The following is a 23,266-nucleotide window of genomic DNA, read 5'->3' as shown; positions in this document are numbered from 1 at the left end:
TAGTACAAGAATCCCATGTGAAAGAGGAGGATATAAACAGGTGTAATAATATAAACATGGGTGGTGATGGCGCAGTGGATAAGACACATGCCTTTGGTGTGAGAGACCCGGGTTCGAATCCACTGTGAGACACCAATGTGTCCCTGAGCAAGACACTTAACCCCTAGTTGCCCCAGAGGCGTGCGACCTCTGACATATATAGCAATTGTAAGTCGCTTTGGATAAAAGCGTCAGCTAAATGAATAAATGTAAATGTAATAATAAGTGGTATCTCACTCATCTTCGGATACTAAAACCAAGGGTGTCCTAATATTGTTTTAGACAAAGGTTGTGATACAGACAGTAGAATAACACACACAAAAACAATAGTGGAGAATAGGAATATTGTGTTTCTTTCGGTTTATACCCCTTGTACTCCTGAGCCTACTTTTTTCTCTGTTTTGTCAACCTATCTCTTGAAACTTTCGGATTTTGAAATTGTATTGGATGCAGATACGAATTCTGTAAATGTCGCATATCCTAGATAGATCTGGACCAAAGGAATCGCGCACTCAAGGTTTTTTTTTTTTTTTTCTGAATATGAATGTGTCATCTCCTAAGGGTAATCTCTGTTCGCAAGGATCTTTAGGCACGTTTTCGTATTTTTTTGGGGGGAGTGCCCTTCTCTCTCATCTTTTTGGTCTCAGCTCTCACAGGACCTGTTATATTTGTTGGGTACTGAGATATGTTTGACTCCGTGCCATTTTTTCATGAATGACTTTTGGGACTTCATCTTGTCCGTCCAACAAAGATGTTTACTGTTAGCTGCTCTCACAGCAGCAAAAAATGCTAGTCAACCATTGGAGCCCTCACACAATGGACGGACGAACCTGGACTGTGTGTTGACATTGTCTCGATGGAACTATCAACTTCTCGTGTGCATGGATCTAGTGTGGAAACTATAAGTTTGTGTTATTCAGTGTTTGTTGTGTCATCTTTTCTGGAATCCATGTGAAAATTATTTTACTGTGGGTTGGGGTCGGTTCTGAATTTGCACAGTTGTTTTTTTGTTTGTTACTGCTGTTTCAGGAAGAAAATTTTATAAAACGTTGTTAACAAAAAAAATTAATTGATAAAAATGTGCAATATATAATGTGTTCTGGTATTTTTATTTTCCTTAGGTATGATGGAGAGACATTTGTGCGCAGTGTTGATGCCAACTTCATAGTGTGGGAGAATTTTAATCGAAAAGACTATTACTTCAATGCGACCATGCATCAGGTAATATGCGTCAGATGTGTGTGTGTTTGGCAGTATGTTTTTTTAGAAACCCTAAAGCTTACTTTGGCTCTGTAGGTAGGCTGCCTTCATGAGGCCCAAACATGGAAATCTATGCTAGTTGATGAGAAGCGTCCTGAAGAGGCATGGGGACCTCATGTGGGTGTCGTTTACAGTTTTATCTCACTTTAGTTTTCATAACCTGGCTCTCTCTCAGGGATATGAGCAATCATGTGGTTTGTTAGCAAATAAAGAAAAAGGGATGTGCTTTATGTTTCAGAATTACAGGAGCTGTTTTGTTGACAACTCTGAAAAACTAGGAGACCTTGACCAACCCTATGAAATTATGAATAGGAGTTCCATGAATTATCTTACCTTTTCTCAAGAAAACAGTGCTATTTATGTTTTCAATGTAAAAATTGTGGACCCAAATTACAGGTGCCGTCACTTTCTTTTTTAAATAGCTCTTAAAGATAAATAGGTCATCTATGTTAACTGAAAGGGACAATGGGTCTCGTTTACTAATGATTACATGGATTATTCATTCTTATACACAAAGGAGAACTTCTCATGAAAGATTTCAGTGTAATTTGCAATGTGCATACATGTGAATTTGTTCTTAAAGGGATAGTTCACACAAAAATGAAAATTCAGTCATTATTTACTCACCCTCAAGTTGTTCCAAAGCTGTATGGGGTTCTTTCTTCTGCTAAACACCCAACAAGATATTTTGAAGAATGTTGTTAACCAAAGAGTTGACGGAAGCCATTGACTTCCATAGTATTTTTTTCCATACTATGGAAGTCAATGGCTCCCGTAAACTGGTTACCAACATTCTTAAATGTTATCTTTTGTACTCAACAGAAAAAAGAAAGTCATATAGGTTTAGAACAACTCAAAGGTAATTAAATGATGACAGTTTTCATTAACGGGTGAGCTGGCACTTTAAACTTAAGTATTCTAAATTAAACACGCCCAAAGCATTTCCATATCAGGTTCTTCCCCACAACTTTTCCTTTACTGCTTTTCTTCCTCATATTTGATATGAGATATCTATTAAATTTAATCTTAACATGTTTATACACACGTGGTCAGAATTGTTGGTACCCTTGGTAAATATGATCAAGGAAGGCTCTGAAAATAAACCTGCATTATTAATCCTTTTGAGGGTTTTTTTTTTTTTTTTTTTTTTAAATCACAAAAATCTAACCTTTCATTGAACTAAAACAATTGAAAATGGGGGAAAATCTCATTATGAAATAATTTTTTTTCTCAAATAGACGTTGGACACAGTTATTGGCACCCCTAGAAATTCTTATGAGTAAAATATCTCTGAAGTATATTCCCATTCATATTCACAATTTTGAGCACTCCAGGGTGATTATGAACATGCAATTAACCAGCCATGGCTTCCTATTTCACAGAAATATAAATAGGAGAGAAAACAAAGTCCAAATTCCCTTAATCATCCATCACAATGAGGAAAACCAAAGAATATATTTTTGATGTGCAGCAAAAGATAATTGAGCTTCACAAATTAGTGAAGTGGGTATAGTGGAAAAGACCTAGAGCAGTGAAAATCAACATAAAATATTATGAATCTGCCTGGAAGAGCACGTGTGTCTATATCGTCCTAATGCACGGTGAGAAGGAGAGTTTGAGTGGCTAAAGACTCTCCAAGGATCACAGCTGGAGAATTGCAGAAAATAGTTGAGTCTCGGGAAACCTTAAAAACCCTTAAAAATCAACAAACCCATTATCACATGTTGTTTGGGAGGGTTTCAAGAAAAATTCTCCTAGCTCATCCAAAAATCTCCAGCATATTCAGTTTATATTCAGTTACGACTGGAACTTCAAATGGGACTGGCTTCTATGGTCAGATGAAACTAAAAAATGAGCTTTTTAGCAGCAAACACTCAAGATGGGTTTGGTGAACACAGGGATAAAAAGTACCCCATGTGTATAATGAAATATACTGCTGTATTTTTAATGTTATGGGCCTATATTTCTGCTGGAGGTCCTGGACATCTTGTTTAGACACATGGCATCATGGATTCTATCAAATACCAACAGATAAAAAAATCTGTGAAAATAAGTGACTGATCTTATAATGGGCCACGTTTGGATCTTCCAACCGGACAATAATCCAAAAACAAACCTTAAAAACAACACAAAAATGGGTTACTGAGCACAAAAGCAGGCTTCTACTATGGCCATTCTAGTCCTCTGACCTGAACCCAATAGAAAATGAGTGAGGGTACCGTAAATTGTGGTCAATGTGTATTGGAGAAAAACATTTCATAATGATATTTCCCCCCATTTTAAATTGTTATTCTCCAATGAAAGCTTAGATTTTTGTGAATTTTTAAATAAAAGATGCAATTATGCAAATTAATTTTCACAGCCAGCTTTGATCATATTTACCAAGGTACCAACAATTCTGACCACGTGTGTATGGCTCGTTTTTGCATGTCCATTCAGTTTTTCCTACATTTTTAATTCAATTTAAAATACATTTTTGATTGATTTTTTGTGTGAAAACATTCATACGCAGATTTCAAACACAAATTCTTGTATAGGTAGTTAGCGAACAAGATCTATTGTTTTTTTAGGGTGTATTACTTAAACTGGTTTTGGGATTAGATACTAATAACTTGTAGATAGTTTTTAGTTTAAAATTTGTAATTGACGATCTTGACCACCTGATGGCAGAAACTTTATATGCTCTGCTGTGAAAAAATCTTATTTCTTTCCACTCAGCTTTTGTGATCTTCGTGCTGTATTTGCTGTCCAAACATATGGCATCCCAGAGTAAGCAATTAATTTCTCCTCTATTATTCCTCTAAAGATAATCTTGGAAAATGACTAATGATTAAAAGTATTAATCTGCTTTCTTCACAGGCTTGATCAGCTCTTTCCCCTCTATGTGTTGTTGTTCCAATCTGTCATTACACTCATCACACTGTGCATCAGCTTCTACAGATATACCTCCATCTTTCGAGACATGCTTCTGAAGAAATGTGTGTGAATTATTAGTTAGTTAGTAGATTGTGTATAGTGTACATATGCGTGTGCCTTGTTCGTTATTCATTGAACTTTCTGTTTAAATTATACTTAACCATTCAGTTCAGTGGGACAATCTACATACAAATGACTTTATGAATGATATAGACACAAGCTCTGTTGTTAGAGTTAATATTATTTTATAAATTGCTTTGTATAGATTCAAAAATATATCATAGATAACTATTCTAACAACTTCAATTGCATAATTATTTATAACATTATAAATATGTAACATTCCACAAAACAAAAGAATTTACATAAATTATCTTGTTAAAAAGTTGACATATGCTTGGTTTTGGTTTGGGTGTGTAACGATGCTTTAATGTAATGATGACGTGTTCATGTGTGGAGGCTGTTTTGTTCTATAAAAGCATTAGAGTGGCAGTAATGCGCCGCTGTGAGGTTTGGCATCATCAGGCACGCGCATTCAGTTCAGTTCACCGCACTGTAGTCAGACACAAGACGGGGGAGGCTTCTCATATCTCGGGTGCTAAAACGTCTTCCTTTTATCTGACGTTCGTCTGCTTTCATTTCCGTTCACTGTAAATATCACTTCGTCATCTGAATGGCTGAGTCTCCACGCAAATTCTTATCTTTCTCTTGTGTGCCGTTCATTTTTGTCTCCGCTGGTCATGAAGCTAAATGGCAGTTAGCCTAGCAGCGTCGCTACTCCCTGTAGCTGGACTAAAAAAAAGTGGCCTCAATGAATGAAAACCCCCTTCAGGACCAGCTTTTGGATGTCTCTAAACTGTTATAAACCAGCAAAGGCTAAGAGGACGCAGCAAAGGTGCTCACAAGGGGGAAGAAAATAAGTCCGTGTGCTGAGAAAGAGTGAAAAGGAAAACGGAGGAGGAAAGCAGCAGCAGCTGATCGGCAGCTAAAGTGAAAGAAAAACACCACCATCCCTGTGATGGCAAACGAGCCGGTTATTCTGAACGTCTATGATATGGTAGGTGACTTTAAACAAATACAGATAACTCGCTCCCGTGACAGATGTGTATAGTACTGGCATTAGTTCAACACATTCATTGGCTGTGTTTTAAAACGTTGTGAGCTGCCTACTTAGGCAATATTTTGCAAACGCTTGAAAGTGTAGTCAGCTTGCTAGGTTTGAACCGTGTCAGCATGAATGCAAGTTCCATTAGTAAATGCAGTGGAAAAGAGATAACGTTTTATAGTCTAAGGAAATGTGTGCGGTACTTGGAAGCTTATCAGAGAGGATCCAGCTTGTATTTCATAAACAGTACTTAAGTTTAACCACGTTCCTGAAGTAAAAGATCATCATATTTGTTAGATGTTGAATTTTAAGTATTGAGATGACAGTCTAGCAGCTGAAAGCTTTGACCCAGTTAATTCAACTGTCTTTTGAATCCACCTGTGTGATCTGAGGCAGCTGTTGAGAAGTCATACTACACATAATGGATGCTTTGCTTTTTAAAATAACTATAACAGCTCTATTAATCAGTATTACAGCAATATTACAACCCTCTTTTATAGAAGTTTCAATTAATAGCTAAGAAACTTGAGTCTCAGAAAACAATTCTGCAGTGTGTAATTTTCTTTTCTGTCACTTAAACTCAAAAGCATCAAGCTTTGCTTGACAACAAGCAAAATACAGACTAAAAGCCAAAATGGAATATCCCATATAAGTGGAGCGGAGTGACAGGAAGTGCTCCTCCTGGTTCAAAGTGTTCTTTAATCACTTCACTCCAGGTTTTCTATTTTCTGCTCGAACTCATAAGGGGTGTCAGGGGGCATCTACACCATAAAAGCACTTTATGGGCCTAAAAACAAACTTTTGAAACCGAGTTTCAAAGGATACGATATACTACACAACAACAATGTACTATAAACAATTTTTTGTGTGTGTGTGTGTGTACAGACAACAACGTGTGTACAGTTGTCAGAACGATCCCCGGTCACATGGATCCTCGAAAATTACTTGAAAAGCTGTATTATGCATGCCAGGCCAGTAGTATTAGGCTTTCACAAATTCACGATAACCGTATTGTGCACTTTGAAACCCATTTACAAAAGTTTGTTTTCAGGCCTCCAAAATGCAGTTGTCATGTAAATGAACTTCCAAAACATAATTTATTTTCTATTTTTAGTTGAAAATTGGTGTAAATGCCCCCAAAACGCAAGTTTTTGAAAACAATACTATTACCGTCTCCATGTAAACTACAAAAATGCAAATTTGTGAAAACGGTGACGTCATGCACATGTATTACACATTCAGTCTATAGGAATGCGTAGTGTTTCTTTACAAAGTGACATCTCCAACTACTAGCCTAACATGTGTAATACAGCGTTTTTAGTCGTTTTGGCAGAACTGTCTGAAGGGGGATAGTTTCGACAACATTGTTGTCTGTATGCAATTTGTTTTCTTAAAAAGCTTTTGCACTGTTGTCATGTTAACATACCCTCAGAGAGTGGAAGTAATGTTACAGTCCATTCCAGAAGTAAAAATCCCATTCATCTCCATTCAGAAATTGCTTTTTAACAATAAATTATAGGCTAAGACAAAAGACAGACCTGCTCTAAGCTATGAGGTTGTTAATTGATGGCATATGCTTTTGGAGCCATCAGCCCACATTATTTCAATTTATTTTTAAACAATCATGTTCAACAGCAGAATTTCTGGTGGAAAAACTACATTACCCATGATTCTGCAAAAGCCTTCACCAATTAGAGAATTGAAACAAGCAATTTGCACCAGAAGAACTCTTTACCGCCCACCCACTCCCATGAAGCAATACAAATGAGTCCATTTCCCTACATTCTCAAAGTACTTTAATATTTGTATGCATATTTTGCAATAAATATAAATATGCACATATTTTAAATTAATATTCATTTACATTAATGCACATGCATTTTACCCCAAATGTACAAAATGTTTTGTGCTGGAAAAATTGACTGTACCTTTTAAGTGTCATTGATCACTGAGTAATGTGAATAGTCTCCATTTAAAGATTTAGTCTGTCTCGTGTCTCATTGACCCTTTGAAACAGGGTCATAAATGTATACTTTCCTTAGGCCTCTTCACTCATAGTAGTATGACTATTTTAAGCTTATGTTCTCACATAAAGATTAAGGCTAGAAATTTGAGCTGCTCCAGGTTTTAAAAGATGTCAAGTAATCTTAATTTGGATGGGAATCACATTACAAGTTGTATGCCCTTAGTTAAGCCTATAAACCAGGGATCCTCAAATCTACCCACTCCTGCAGAGTTTAACTCTAACCCTAATCAAACACACCTGAGCATGCTAATCAGAGTCTTCAAGATCATTAGAAAATCACAGGTAGGTGAGTTTGATCAGGGTTGGAGCTAAACTTTGCAGCAGATTGGCCCTCCAGGGAAAGATTTGAGGAACCCTGCTATAAACCATGTATTTGTAGCTTATAAAGCTGGAAATGGGAAATTTGTCAGTCGTAATCTTTCTATTTTTGACATACAAGTGGCCTGTGAGCTCTAAAGTGTAGTTTGACATTTTGAGGCTAATTCATTATTAATCATACATCCACGAATATCATGGGTTTGTGTCATGAACCTAGGTCCCAGCCTTACCATAACGTCTTTTGCTGAAATAAAGTCCCCTTACAGTAGTTCCCATAGGAACTTATCAGAGTGAGATCTCCCGTGTCAGAGCTTGTAGATTTTATTTTCTGATCGCAGCTCTTGGCATGAGAGTAGTCTTGCTGAAAATCACACTTAGAAGCCAGTTGCTAATCACATGGAGACTAATCCCCAGTTCTGTGATTGAAGGATATGTATAATAAGCTTTGAAGTAATTTAGGCCAGAAGGATAAGTATCTTATTTGACAACCCTGAACGATGAGGAGTTGGAGAACCGTCTAGCTGATCAATTTTTCTTATCCCTTTTAACGTATTTTTGACTATCTTTTCGTATTTTTAAATTGTTTTTAAACAACACTTTACATTGTGCCAATTGATATATTGCAAATGTAGTTAAATTAGTGCAGTAGGTTAATGCCATAAGACATCTAGAAACCAGCTGGTCAAGTGACATCTTATTTTCTGATAACACAATCAATTGGGACAGCTGTTGGTTACTTAAACAACAGACCTGCTAAAGAAATGCGTTGGGTGTGAACACAAACATTTGTCAACCGCTGAGTCACATTGCCTATCTCTACATATCCATACGTTACTCTGCAATGTACGATGTTTAATTGTTCTAACAAATGGTTTTAATAAGTCATAATGGATTAGTAGTATAATTGTAAAGATAATTTGCATAACAAAACCTATTTTAACCTGGACCATATATATATATATATATATATATATGTGTGTGTGTGTGTGTGTGTGTGTGTGTGTGTGTGTGTGTGAATGTTTTTAATCATGTTTATAGCTAGCTTATGAATATCCACAAAAATATCAACAGATTTCCAAAGATTTTGAAAGTTCTGCACATCCCTCGTTTGTTTAAAAAATGATTTAAGTTACCCATAATATACCTTAGCCAGGGTATGATTTATTTTTAACAGGAATGAAAACCAAGCCGTGAGGGTGGAAGTACAGTGCATTCAATGGATTGTTGTTTAACAGCACACCAGTTGTTTGGCTGATGAAACATTTTTGTAAAAAAAAAAAAAATCCCGCTTTCAGGAGACAGAAAGTTACACAAAAATGACATTTATACTGTACGTACCATTGTTTAAAAAAAAAAACTAAAGTCTGTCCCTCAGTCTCATTTTCATCCGTGCTAAATTCACTGTAGCGTCTACGTTCATTAATGTCTGTAGGAGTGTAATAGTACTGTACACTTGAGTCCATTAAGTCTATAGTTAAGAATGGTTTATTATGGAGAATGAGAATCTATTGAATATATTAACACTTATTATTAACATCCTTTTCAGATTTGAACACTGCAAATCAAAACGGCAACCCAGCTGTCCTTGAAACGCTTTTACCATTTGACTTGTTTTGCTTCCTTATAGTACTGGATCAATGAGTTCACTACCTCTCTGGGAATTGGAGTCTTTCACTCAGGAATTGAGATCTATGGCAGAGGTAAGGCTCGCATTATGACTCCGACACAAATGAGTAGGGCTGGGTATCGAGTTCGATACTTTTTAGGCACCGACCGAATTGCCTCGATACCACCGAGTATCGAAAAACGTCTTGTCGTTCGGTACCAAATTTCGATACCTAAGGGGTTAATCTCATTAACGTCAGTGAGCCAATAAGCCTGCAGCACTAGGTGTGTTTGACTAGAAGTGACGCGGTGCTGATTGATCAGTGTTTGACATCCGCGAGAGCGTTTCGAAAGCGTACGGAGCAGTCTGCTCTCTATATCGCGCAGTTTCGCTTACTTGACACAGACTGAAGCTCGCGTGACATTTCAGCGTCAGCCGTCTCACTAAATGAGGACATAAACACATGAACAACAGCTCTAGAACTGCTCTGAGTGTAACTTCATGAGCATTTTACCATTTGATTTGAGTAAAACTTGCGTCATATCATATACACACAGAACTGTAAAGGTATTCCCGGAAACCCGTCAAAATAAAAGTTCGGTTTAACTTGGAAGACACTGCGGCAGAAATAAATTAATATTGTTCAGCAGAGTGTACGTACTGCTACTACTAGGCTACTATTAAAATTATTAACTCTTATTTTTTAATTAATGATCACACATTTCTTCCATGTTTTAATTTTAATAGTAAAATTTTGTTTGCCAAAATAGTTTTATTTTCAACAATTTAAAAGAAAAATGAAATTAATGTTTTATGCCTTCATTTGAAAACCAGATACAGAACACAGAATTTCTGAGGAAAAAGAAAACATTTGATAAGGCTGTTTTAAGAATAAATTTGAATAAACTAAGTAATTTTTATGCATTCAAATAATTAGACATACAACATAGAGTTTAATAACAATAAAACATATTGTGAAAGAAAATAAAACATCCACTTATGAAAGTGGATAAAGATTTTAAATTTCTTTAAGTCTTTAACAACCTAGAATAAATGAATAGAAATGATGATTCTGTCTGAGCTATGCGTTTTAAAACGAGCACGCACTAGTGTAAACTGAAAACTATTTGAGCTTTATTAAAATTACTTGCACTGATTTATTGTGTTGGCTATATTTTGTTCCTTTGTGCGATGGCTCAGGAGATGAGTCTTTGAGTCTGTATACATGTCAACAAGCTGAAAAAAATAAAACCAAAGTTTTTTGAGAATGTAATCTTGTTAAAACTGTTTTCATAAAATTGGTATCGAAAAAAGTATCGTTCAGGAACCGGTATCGAACTCAAGGTATCTGTATCGGTATCGATATTGAACATTTTTGAACGATACCCAGCTCTACAAATGAGTCAAGCTGCTCAGAAAGCCGGTGTTTAACTTGCCTGACTGCAACAAAGTAAGAAGGGGGTGTCTAAACATGACTAAACCTCACATCGTAGATGATCTGTTTATGCAACCGGAAGAGACCTTGACATTTTAAGCAGTTTCTGCCTCCAAAGGCTTCCAGTTTAATCAGATGAAGAGGAGATGTTTTGTTTGGCAGTTCTAGAGAGTTTGCATTGGCCTTTTTGAATGATGTCTGTGTGAACAAAAGGACTAAAAAGAGCGCACATCTTTCCAGAGTGTTTATAAGTTTGGACAAAGTGTTTTTAGTGGATGTTAATTGCACTGCCAGCACTAGATACTGATCATCAAGGTTTGCTTTTCACCTTTACCCCAAAAAGACGGATAGACCTATAGCATACTAACATAACCGTGTGCTGTAACTGTAGACAACATATCCTCACTTCAATGTGTAAGTTATAAAAAAAAAAAAGTTTATTTACACTATCTACACCTAGTAAAAACATTTTCATTAATTGAAATGAAACAAAATATAAATATTAAATAAATAAAAAAAATAATTGTACGGAAAGTTCTATAATTCCTAAAATACAACTGAAATAAAAACAAAAACTTTATAGAAATATAAAAAACTAAAACTAAAAATGACAAGAAACTTAAAATTAATTAAATTAAATATATACAAAACTTGGAATTAAATGAAAACTGAAAATTATACAGATTATAAAAAACTATATTGTATAAATAATAGTATATGAATAATTATAAAATAACATTTGGTAAGTGTCAGGATTGTGGACTGTTTTATGTAATAAATATATGTATGTTTACATGCTCATGCACTACAAATCATCCTGCACTGTTCCCCAACCAGCTGCTTGACTCAAAATGTTTCTCTTTGCACATGTACAGTATTTATGTGAAGCATTCGTATAGTTTGTATTTTTTCTCTTTTATTTTTTTAGTTTGTATAGGGTAAATGCTTATATATATATATATATAGTATACTTATAGTTAAATCTGTCAGTAGGTTAGTTGTGTATAGGTTTATAGTGTTTTTTTACTTCATTGTTGTATGTCTGTATTTATGTAGCACCGTGGTCCTGCGAGGCACGACATTTCGTTCCACTGTATGTCCCCACATGACAATAAAGCTCAATGACAATAAAGCTCAACTTGAACTTGTTTTGTGTGTGTTTTGCTCCCTGTTAAAGTTGTTTACGCTGTTATTCCTGTTGTTAAATACGTTTACTCCATTAAAGAACCTGATTATTCTGCATCCCTCGTCTTCCTACTTTCCTTGATCAGCATCACGTAACAGAAGAACTGACCAAAAACTGTTACCTCTGCATCTACCCTCCGTTTTGTTTGCCGTTTTGCTCAGTTTTTTGTTTCCGTTGTGTTCCCATGGATCCCCTCATCCAGCCCGAATTCCTCCTCCTCCTGCTGGAGCAGGGGGACCGATCTCTCGAGGACCATACCAGACTGTTCCTCCTATTAGCTAACGCCACCAGCTACTCGGACGATGCACTCTGCTCATTCTATAATGCAAGCCTAAACACCGCGTGCAGAGCGCTGTCGTCCGAAGATGGTCCTCGAGAGGATTTCGCCACCTTCGTGGAGTGGACTCTGGCAAGAAACGGATCGTCCCTCACAGTCTCCCCTGAGGATGATCTCGCTAGATCCACTCCAGACCCAGAGCCCAGCCCACCATCTTCCTGCGGTGCGGAGCACTAGCCCGAGCCCACCTATGACGAAGAGCCATTTCCCGCCGCGATCTGCGACCCAGCGCTAAGCCGGGCGTATGATCGCCCTGGAAGATGAGCCCAACCCGTCAGACCAGGTGCGAGAGCCGGCGACAGTGCCCATCACGAGGGAGCAAGCCGTGGACGGTGTGAGTGCGGAGTGGCGCTCCGCCCCCTGCACCACGGCTGAGGGTGAGCTGATGAGAGATCTGGGACTGCTGGACAGAGAGGGGGCGTCAGATCCTCCAGTGCCTGCTCCTCGAATGTGCCCCCCACTATCCATTCCTCGAAAATGCCCTCCTGTGCCCGCTCCTCAAAAATGCCTCCTCCACCGCTGTCGTCTGGCTGCCCCCCCGCTCGCCCTCAGCCCCCTATCTGTACGGTGCGAGCCCCGTGGGTCTGCCATCCTCAAGCGTCGCTGGGGCTGGAGTATCCTCCGCCTCCAGCCTCCGAGGCCCGGACTCTGCCTTGGCCCGTAGACCTAGTGGCTCCACCTTGGCTCCTAGCTCCCTCGCCTCCACCATCACCCATCGATCCACCAGCTCCACCGGGCTCCCTTGTCCCTCCAGCTCCGCCTTGGTCGGGCGTCGACCCGCCATCGCCTCAGGACTCCTCTTCTCTGGCTGCGCCTCGTCGCTCCGTTGGGCTCCTTCCTCCCTTCAGCTCCACCTGGGTCCTCAGTCGCTCCAGCTCCGCCGCGGATCTCCGGGCCTCCGCCTCGGTCGCCAGATCCCTCGGCTCCACCCTGGCCCCCCGGATCCTCTGCATCCCCCTGGCTCGCCGTCTTCACCTCGGGCTCCTCCACCACCTGCTCCGCCGCTGTTGGTCGGCCCCCTGGAGTCGGCGGCCATCCCTCCTCCATGGCTCCTCACTCCGTGGGCCATCGTCACGGCTGTGGCCTGGGTCCAGCTGTGCGCCTCCTGCTCTGGGTCCCTCCTGTCTCTTCCCTGGCTCCTCCCTCCTTCGTCGCCTCACTGGTCTCTGTCTGCCGGCCCCCTCCCGGGTGTCCGTCCATCTCCTGGGGGGGCGATATGTCAGGATTGTGGACTGTTTTGTGTGTTTTGCTCCCTGGTAAAGTTATGTTTACGCTGTTATTCCTGTTGTTAAAAGTGGGAAAGTCTTGGCCTAATGGTTAGAGAGTTGGACTTGTAATCCAAAGGTTGCGGGTTCAAGTCTCAGGCCGTCAGGGATTGTAGGTGGAGGGAGTGAATGTCCAGCGCTCTCTCCACCCTCAATACCACGACTGAGGTGCCCTTGAGCAAGGCACTGAACCCCCAACTGCTCCCCGGGCGCCACAGCATAAATGGCTGCCCACTGCTCCGGGTGTGTGTGTTCACTGCAGTGTGTGTGCACGTTGGATGGGTTAAATGCAGAGCACGAATTCCGAGTATGGGTCACCATACTTGGCAGTATGTTACTTCACTTAAATACGTTTAAAGAACCTGATTATTCTGCATCCCTCGTCTTCCTACCTTCCTTGATCAGCATCGCGTAACAGTAAGTGCTTGTCAGAGTGTTTTAACACTCCAACTAGGGGTGAGCGATAAGTAAAAATAATATAGATCACGAGTGTTTTTCTGCCAAGATGAAACTCTAATACAGTCTAATCACCATTTTTCTGAAATAAACCGTTTACATTTTTTAGGTACAGTAGGTTTTTGAACAGTAGTATTCAAGTAAGAAATGTTCACTATAAGTCACAACCGAGTCCGACTATGTAAACCTTTTGTGTTTTTGACATAGCCTTGTGTGTATTTGAGTTTAAGTTCAAAAGAGAACTCAGTCCAGTACTCATGTGCTGTATCAGCCCGTTTCTGCATGTGTGCTCTGAAAACCGTATATGTCAGGATAGCATGCGTGTAAAATCATTTAAAAGTTTAAACTGTCAAGACTTTAAAATTCATGCAAATGATAAAATGTGCTCATTAGCACATTTGTATGCTAACAATCTCTCTGTAAAGGCAGAATGTGGAGATACTTTAATAACCTAACTCATACTTTAACTTTTGCTGCAGAGTTTGCCTATGGAGGACATCCTTATCCTTTTTCAGGAATATTTGAGATAACACCTGGTGACGCCACAGAACTGGGAGAGACATTCAAATTCAAGTGAGTCACAATATTTATCACTATGCTGATCAGACTGAAAGGATATGTCTGCAAAAACCTCTTCCTCTCTGACTTTTTCTCACACCCTCTTTACTTTCTACTTGCCTTTTCAGAGAGGCCATTGTTTTAGGGAGCACAGACTTTACAGAAGAGGATGTGGAGAGAATTGTGGAGGAAATGGGGAAGGAATATAAGGGGAACGCCTACCACCTCATGCACAAGAACTGCAATCACTTTTCCTCAGCACTATCAGAGGTGAGCAGAAGGAAGTGCAGATATATATTAATCTTTTGGGTCCACGTTGCTGTAAAGAGTCTAAAATCTCACGATATCTCCCTCGCGTCTGCGGCAGATCCTCTGTGGTCGAGAGATCCCACGCTGGGTGAACCGACTGGCCTACTTCAGCTCTTGTGTGCCCTTCCTTCAGAGCTGCCTGCCAAAGGAGTGGTTGACGCCGGCCGCACTGCAGTCCAGTGTTAGTCAGGAGCTCCAGGGAGAGCTGGAGGAGGCCGAGGATGCTGCGGCCTCTGCCTCGACGCCTTCCTGCGCCGTTGCACCCGCTCCCAGACCTACCCGACACCAACCACGCCGATGAACCCTGCTGCCTTGAGTGACAGGCCACCCATGCTTTGAGCTGGACCACAGATTCTGCTGCCAATAGACCCCTCACCCCCTATCCTGAGAGACTAGCAATTCACCAGCGGACTAGATGAAACCCACCGTCTGTGTTCACTGATTTATCTCAGTACGCTCAAGTGACCGTTACGGGCCTGGAAACTATTGATCTTGTTTACTGTAAAACCTTCTATGGGTTCGTCAGTGTTTTGACTTAATTACGTTTTGGCCTTTTATGTTTTGTTTAAAAAACTCAGGACTTGAATACAATGGCTTTGTTTAGTCACGTTTTTTTTTTTTTTTCAATTTTTTTTATGCTTTTCTTATGCTGGAGCTTTTTCCCCTTATTCCCACAGAAAGCGCCTAGTCAGTGAATGAGACATTTTTATGGAGAACATTTGTTTACAGATTTCTTGTGTTCCAATCCGTGTATGATTGTGTTGTTGTGTGCAGGTTACAAAAGCCAAATCTCCACACTTTTGTAATGACACACATCCCACACTTTGGTGACTGTGCCTGAAGATTTTTACCGTTACATTGCTCAGAGAGCTCTGCACTCTTTCTCTACAGATCTCTACCCGTTCGGTCTGCTTTGAGTGGCAGGCTTCTTATCCTATGAGACCTTCCTCAGATGTTTTACACCTTTTTAGTTTTTAGAGTCTTATATGTACTTGAGACATTTGTATTCCATTTTATGATTATTAAAGAAAATATACAAGTCTGTTCTCAAACAAAGTTATCTGTTCATTCTGACAACTCAACGGAAACATACAAGAGTGTTTTATGTTAAAGGCATAATTCATTATATGCTCACTCTCGTCATTTCGAATCCATGTTTTTTTCTTTTATCAAACAAAATACAGGTGTAGCAGAATATCTGAGCTGCTCTTCCCCATATAATAAAAGTGAAAAGTTACTAGTCTCCAAAAATGACAAGTGCCATGAAAGTAGTCCATACAACTTGTGCACTATATTCTAAGTCACCTGAATAATGTATGAAAGCTTTGTGTGAGGAATGGACTGAAATTTAAGTTGAAATTGAAAATCCAGCTTGAGAGCCGTGGTCACCATTCACTATCATTATGTGGAATAGAGCAGCTTGGCTGTTCTACTAAACATCTTTTGTCTCCCATGGAGCAATTGAAGTCTTGTGGATTTCAGAAGATATGAGGGTGAGCGAATGACGACAAATCATTTCTGGTTGAAATCTTTGAAATCTCTAAACAGGTTGTGTTAAAGTTCACTACATTATTAATATAGAATAATATACAAAATTAATATTTTACACATTACAGCTAAAGGGTATACCACACATTTATCATATGTGACATATTTCATATCCCCCTTGGTGTCAATGCAAAACCTGTTGGGAAGTGTTATGAACAATTATGTTTTGTAATGTATTATGAGTATTATAATGGTAAATTCTGACTCCATTTTAGCTGTTTGCTTTGTGTCCTCTTGCAGATTCTTAATGGCTAAAGTTTGACCACCACGGTCACTATGGCATTGAAAAATATTAGTCATTCAAAAATGGAAATGCTGTCATCATTCACTCTTTTGGTGTTGTTGATTAAAGTGAATGGTGACTACAGTTGTCAAGGAAGATTTCTAGTCAAGATTTTGAATTATTCATTGACATAAACGTCTGTCCATCACACAAAGCTATCATGCATCTTCAAGCAAAGTCAAGTTTAATTTTTGACAAGTTCTGTAAAGCACAAGATGATTTTTTTTTTTTTTTTTTTGAAGAACAGTAACATTAACTACAATCAAACCAGCTGTTGACTTCAATAGTATGGACATTAGAGGGCTTTCACACAAGCACTTTTGGTGCGCACCCGGGTTCGTTTGGTCAGTTTGGTTCATTTGATAATGTGATGATCATGTGAACCTGTTTTCTGAACTCTGGTGCGCACCCGCGAACCGACCCCGAGTCCGCCTAAACAAATATGGTCTGGCGTGCGGTTTGCTTCTGGTGTGAACACAATCGTACTCAATCACGGAAGAGTAAATTGGTCAAACAGTGCATTTATCCGTTTACTCACTCGCTTTCCTGATAAGCATGACTGAAGCGCTGCAGCAGAGTCACGCGCTCTTTTAAATCTTTGCTTTAGTCTTGACAAATGGACCCGTGTGCTGTTCTGTGTTGGCGGCTTGGCGCTATGGAAATGAATCAAGATTTTCAAAATCCGAAGTACAAAAATAAAGCAAGCAAGCAGCTTTTCACAAAACAAAACAAAAAACAGTGGGCCTCATTTACGAAACGAATACGACCGAAAATTGGGCGTTTACGTTTTTGTGACACTCTTAATCAGGGCTGTCCAAACTCGGTCCTGGAGGGCCGGTGTCCTGCAGAGTTTAGCTCCAACCCTAATTAAACACACCTGAAGCAGCTAATCAAGCTCTTACTAGGCATTCTAGAAGCTTCCATGCAGGTGTGTTGAGGCAAGTTGGAGCTAAACTCTGCAGGACACCGGCCCTCCAGGACCGAGCTTGGACAGCCCTGCTCTTAATGCATTTTATTTGTTTTCTTTATATCTTTATTTTAAAAAATGTAACTGATCACGCAGGTGCCTCGCGCGCACACACACACCATTTCAGCGTTACTAACTTGACATTTCAGCCATTAATCAAACTAAAATGCAGTCAACCAAACATAAAAGTTACACTGCACAATTTACAAGGTCCACTGTAAAATCAGTTCGCAGCGCCGAAACAAACATTTATTGCGCACGTGAAGGGTGAGGTTTTACGTGGATATTGGAACTCAAGTGAAGTACAAAGCCTTGTTTACATCATAGATAATAGTTTAGCAACCAAATGTTACATGGCAAAAATGGAAGCACGTGAGCTCTGTTGTAAGTTGATTTGTGCGCTCGATCTGCGCTCGTTTCTACGTTAGATTGATAAATGAGACCCAATGTGAACACAAACCAGTGGGAGGGCGGGGGGACAATCGAACTCTGGTTCAGACCAGGCAATCGAGCAAAGTGTGAAAGCACCCTAAAACAAAGCAGCAAACGAACAAAAATCTTCTCAAAATGTCTTTTGTGTATTATACATGTTTGAAGAGAGATGAGTAAACACTGACAGAAATTTGAATTAAGACATTTTTGGGTGAACTATTACAAAGCTTTAAAATGCTATCAAAATTAACTGTCACCCATTCGATTTGTAAGGAAGATTGAGAGGAATGGGTCCACCCTTGGGCCAAGATAGATAAGAAGATCAGATACAAGTCCCAAGTAGTATACATAGGCGATTAAAGCCAATGCTTTGAGCGGAGTATTTAGGATAAAGGGAAGATAAAGCATACTGTAATTACAGAAGATGACCGCCTGCATACCCAGAATCTTGTTTCTGTTAGTCACAGGTGCTGGCCGTCTTGCACAACATAAGGCTCTAAAAGAATCCAAAAAGAAAAACCCCAGGAATGGTAGTGGGAGAAGAAGAGCTATGGAGAATAAGACGACATATCCTTGGTAAGCCAGGAAAAGTATTGCAAATGGAGCTGCCCACACAGCCAATGAAATCATGCTCAACTGCTTGAGTTTCATGCAGAAGGCATTATATTGTGAACAGGTTACCAACAGATATCGCTCCTGAGCAACACAGACCATGAACACAATGTTGGATATGATCCCAAAGTAGAACATCAGGGAGGATATGTCTGTACTCACCATACTGGTTTTCTGAGCGTCCTCCGCAGATGCCTTCGGCCGCCCAAGGATGTTGAAGATATCGGAAGCAAGAAGGCTTATTAGGTAGACCGGAGCAGCCTTGCCAGTTTTTGCTTGCATGCCCATGAAAAGCCGATGCCAGGAAGCCCAACAGCAAATGTGATCCATCTGATGATCTCTTCGATGTGGTCTATACTGATGGTGCCATTGTTCTGAGGATCCAATACTGTGGTGTTATCCATATGTTGCAGAATCATACTGGTAGTTTCTAGTTCTTACCCAAAATGTGATTAATATATAAAAGCTGATGCATTTGGTTATATGCCATGTCAAGAAGAATATGTTCTTCAGTTCCAATAAGCAATGAGGAAAGCTATGTGGCTCTTTACTGTGGTAAACAGATCGGTATTTTAGCTATCACCATTTTTATTGCTCTTCTGCAAACTGTTCCTGTAAGCCCTTTCATTGCTGGTTAGTCAATGCAAATATTTCCTATGTATTCACATTCGTTTTATCTATGCAAGCTCCTTCTAGAAGCAGTTTGGCCCAATGAGGAGTGTAAAGTTACACATGAAAAAAAAATATATATATTGAAATTCAAACAATGCAAAATTTTCTGACATAATTTATTTAATTGACTCGCATTATATAAGATGCCAACACATTCAACAATACTGTAAGCAACAGTATGCATTTTATACAGTTTAATAAAAGGTTAATAACTTAGACAATAGTAACAAAGCAAACAATTGCTAACTTAAGACCACTTAAATACTGACAATCTCTTGAAGCAAATATTCAACAGTTAATAAATATTGTTATATGATGTCTTCTCTATTTTTGCCCATTCACCTGATGTTATCCTGCACTAAATCTGATCATTCATTCAAATTTGTATTGTATTTTCTTTACAAAAGCACATTGGCATGGCACATTCAAGCATCACAGTCAAGCACACAGAGCTTTTACATCTTTGACTATTATTATATTTGAAATGTGAATGAGAGCATATTATCTTTCCTGTCTGATACTTGAGTAACTGTTATGAGTATATGAAGAGGGTTGTGCCAAGGAATCACTGATAAAGTAGCATCTGATCTGTCTTAAAGAGAAAAACGTAGCGGTCCTACTTTGAATCATTTAACCTGTGCTTGTTCTACAGTACATAAATAGAGCCCCAAAATTGGGTTTTTGTTTACCTTTGGCCTTCTGATTCAGAAGGTTCTGTAAACACTGTATGTATAAAATGACAAATCATAGGTTTGAAATACTTGATAATTGAGGTGCATTCACATTAGCAACATTTCAGTGAAATTTTGTAAGCCACAGCTCACACAGAAGTCACTTTCAAACTAAGCAGCTTCCTTTTGGTTATGCAGCCAATCCACATGGCCAACTTGAATCTGTTATGAAATCTGCATTGGGAATTCTTTCGCTCTCACGCAAAATTTCCAGTCGGGTGGATTCCCAGTTGAAATGACGGGATTTTTCCCCATTTAAATTTGACGAACAACCACAAATGAGAATGCACATTTGAATGGTCAACTAGATTTTTATATTTTATGAAGATAATGTAAGCAATGCTTGTGCATGCAGGACATGATGCCACAATGCTAGGGTGCTTCAGGTAGTTGCTAGAGCAAAGCGATAAGATTTTCAATTGTTCTTCTTAGTATGTTGTGATGCAATTGCTATGTGGTTGCTAGAGTTTTCGGGTTGGATGTTTACTGGTCAAATCACATGACTCGAGTCTCTACCTCCATTTTACTGGCATTTTTGAAAATTTTAAAGGGATAGTTCCCCCAAGATTAAAATTGTGTCATTAATTACTCACCCTCATGTCAGTCCAAACCTGTATGACCTTCATTCATCTTTGGAACACAAATTAAGATCATCACCATTTTTGATGAAATCCAAGAGCTTTCTGACCCTGCATAGACAGCAACCCAACTGAAACATTCAAGGCCCAGAAAGATAGTAAGGACATCGTTAAAATAGTCCTTGTGACATCAGTGGTTCAACAATAATTTTATGAAGCTACGAGAATACTTTTTGTGCGCAAAGAAAACAAAAATAACAACATTATTCAACAATTTCTTCTCTTACGTGTCAGTCTCCACTGCGCATTCACGAGAGTATCACAATGCATGCGTGAACTTGGATTATTTTTACAATGTCCTTACTACCTTTCTGGGTCTGGGAATATTTCAGTTACAGTCCTCTCTACGGAGGGTCAGAAAGCTCTCGGATTTCATCAGAATTACTGTAATTCGTGTTCTGAAGATGAACAGAGGTCTTACGGGTTTGGACTGACACGAGGGTGAGTAATTAATGACAGAATTTACATTTTTGGGTCAACTGTCGCTTTAAGTGAAATCACTTAGGAAGCACCACTGATAAAACACATACACAATTTGAACTGTAATTCTTTTAGCTAAATACCTGTAAACATGGATCAATGGAAATCCAAATCAAGAAGAGAAAGAAAGGGATTAAATGGATACAGATATAAAGCAGCAGGGATCATGCTGAATCATCCATTTCATGCTATGTTAATAAAGTCTAATTGTTAAAACGTCCTCAGCATGTCTCATGTTTGAAATCTGTAGCCTTTATGTATCATTTTACAGATTCAGTGTGGTAGATGTAATCAAAGCATTTCAGATGCTTGGCTTGTTTGTGGCCCTAGATCAGGGGTCGGCAAATAAGTTTGGCATCGGGCCAAAATCGCCACTAGATGGAGGGCCAGAACATAGTCAAAGGATAATTTAAGATATTAATTGATGAAAAATGCAACCAGAATTGCCTGTGACTGACTGTTACAGTGTATTTTGTAACTGGTAGTGAGCTGCTAATCCTGCGAACAGTCGTTAACAAAAAGCCACATTTGTGTGGCGGTGTCCGATCAGAGTATGTGAGCGGAGTGGAGCGTCAACAATATCCCCTCCATGCGCCGAGCATTTAATAATCACTCTGCGCTCACTGATATCAGAAACACCGCTCCGCGTCTGAAGTATTTCAGTATGTTTGAAATATCACAGTTCTATGGAAGCCTGACTTTTTATCTCACAATTCTGACTTTTTTCCCCACAGAATTGTGAGATATAAACTCAGAATTGCGAGTTAAAGTCCAGTTTTGAGGGGGGAAAAGGACTGATATGTTCTCAGAATTACGAGTTTATATCTCAGAATTATAACTTTTTAACTCGCAAGTGAGAGTTTAAAGGTCCCATGGCATGAAAATTTCAGTTTATGAGGTTTTTTAACATTAATGAGTTCCCCTAGCCTGACTATGGTCCCCCAGTGGCTAGAAATGGCGATAAGTGTAAACCGAGCCCTGGGTATCCTGCTTCGCCTTTGAGAAAATGAAAGCTCAGATGGCCCGATCTGGAATCTTCCCCTTATGTCGTCATACGGGGAAAGGTTACCTCCCCTTTCTCTGCTTTGCCCGCCCATGAGAAAATGAGCTACGACCGTGCGAGGCGAGGCTAGGGATGGGTGATACCTCTTATTTTAGTTTCGATCCGATATCGATATTTTCAAGCCCAGTATCGTCGATACCGATACTTGTAAACTAAAATGATCTTTTAAATGATTAAAAGAATATAATCAGTAATTATACTCACTTAATATTAGATTTTAAAGCGATGGGTTTTTTTAAAAACATTTCACAGGCCTCTTCTCTTCTTTTTTTGTTTACACTGTCAGAAATGAAATATACTAAAACTGTATTTTAGCCCTTTACTGGGGCAGTAACCTCAAAGGTGCACCTATACCCCTAAAAGGGAGCATATTAGTACCGTACAAGTATGCATGCTTTAAGGGTATAGATAAGTTGCAAAGGTGCACCTTTGAGGGTACCTCATGAAAAATAAACATGGTGTTACATACAGTAAGTACTAAAATGTATTATTATTACCATAGTAAATTTGCGGTTACTACAGTTTTACTACAAATACTGTGGTAAACTGTGGTTACTGTAATAAAACCATGGTTAATTTTTTTTTAAAAGGCTGCCAGAATGCTGTACTCCTAAAGGTGAAACTTTAGCATTTTTTTTCTGACAGATGTATTAACAGCAATTACAGAACATAACAGAATCCATTTGAACTTTTAACAATAGTTTAAATTTACTTACACAAACTAGCCTATTTAAAATAAATATTACATGTAGCTACACAAAAGTTTGGAGTTAGTAAGATTTTGTAATATTTTTTAAATAAGTCTCATGCTCACCAAGGCTGCACTTATTTGAACAAAAATACAGTAAAAACAGCAATATTGTGAAATATAACCATTAAAACAACTATTTTCTATTTTAATGTAGGCATATTTTAAAAATGTAATTTAAAATGCATCTGCGATCAAAGCTGAATTTTCAGCAACATTATTCCAGTCTTCAGTGTCACATAATCCTTCAGAAATAAATTTAATATAATTTGCTGC

General features: G+C 39.0%; 1 protein-coding gene across 2 annotated transcripts; it reads left to right on the top strand.

Moving 5' to 3' along the window:
- Window positions 1-4,717: 4,717 nt before the first annotated feature.
- LOC306882708 (deubiquitinase DESI2) lies at window positions 4,718-16,741 on the top strand. 2 transcript variants are annotated; one of them, XM_079437545.1, is made up of 5 exons: window positions 4,718-5,272; window positions 9,292-9,364; window positions 14,429-14,522; window positions 14,636-14,777; window positions 14,875-16,741. In XM_079437545.1, exons 1-5 carry the CDS (start codon window positions 5,234-5,236, stop codon window positions 15,115-15,117), a joined length of 591 nt encoding a protein of 196 aa, XP_079293671.1. In that variant the 5' UTR covers window positions 4,718-5,233; the 3' UTR covers window positions 15,118-16,741. The 2 variants fall into 2 exon arrangements, with proteins under 2 accessions (XP_079293671.1, XP_079293672.1); XM_079437546.1 differs by having other exon boundaries at window positions 14,950-15,865.
- Window positions 16,742-23,266: the final 6,525 nt, after the last annotated feature.

The sequence above is a fragment of the Barbus barbus genome, assembly GCF_936440315.1.
Source record: "Barbus barbus genome assembly, chromosome: 16".
NCBI classification, from domain to species: Eukaryota; Metazoa; Chordata; class Actinopteri; order Cypriniformes; family Cyprinidae; genus Barbus; species Barbus barbus.
The sequence above is the reverse complement of the archived record's forward strand: the minus strand, read 5'-3'. Positions and strand labels throughout refer to the sequence as shown.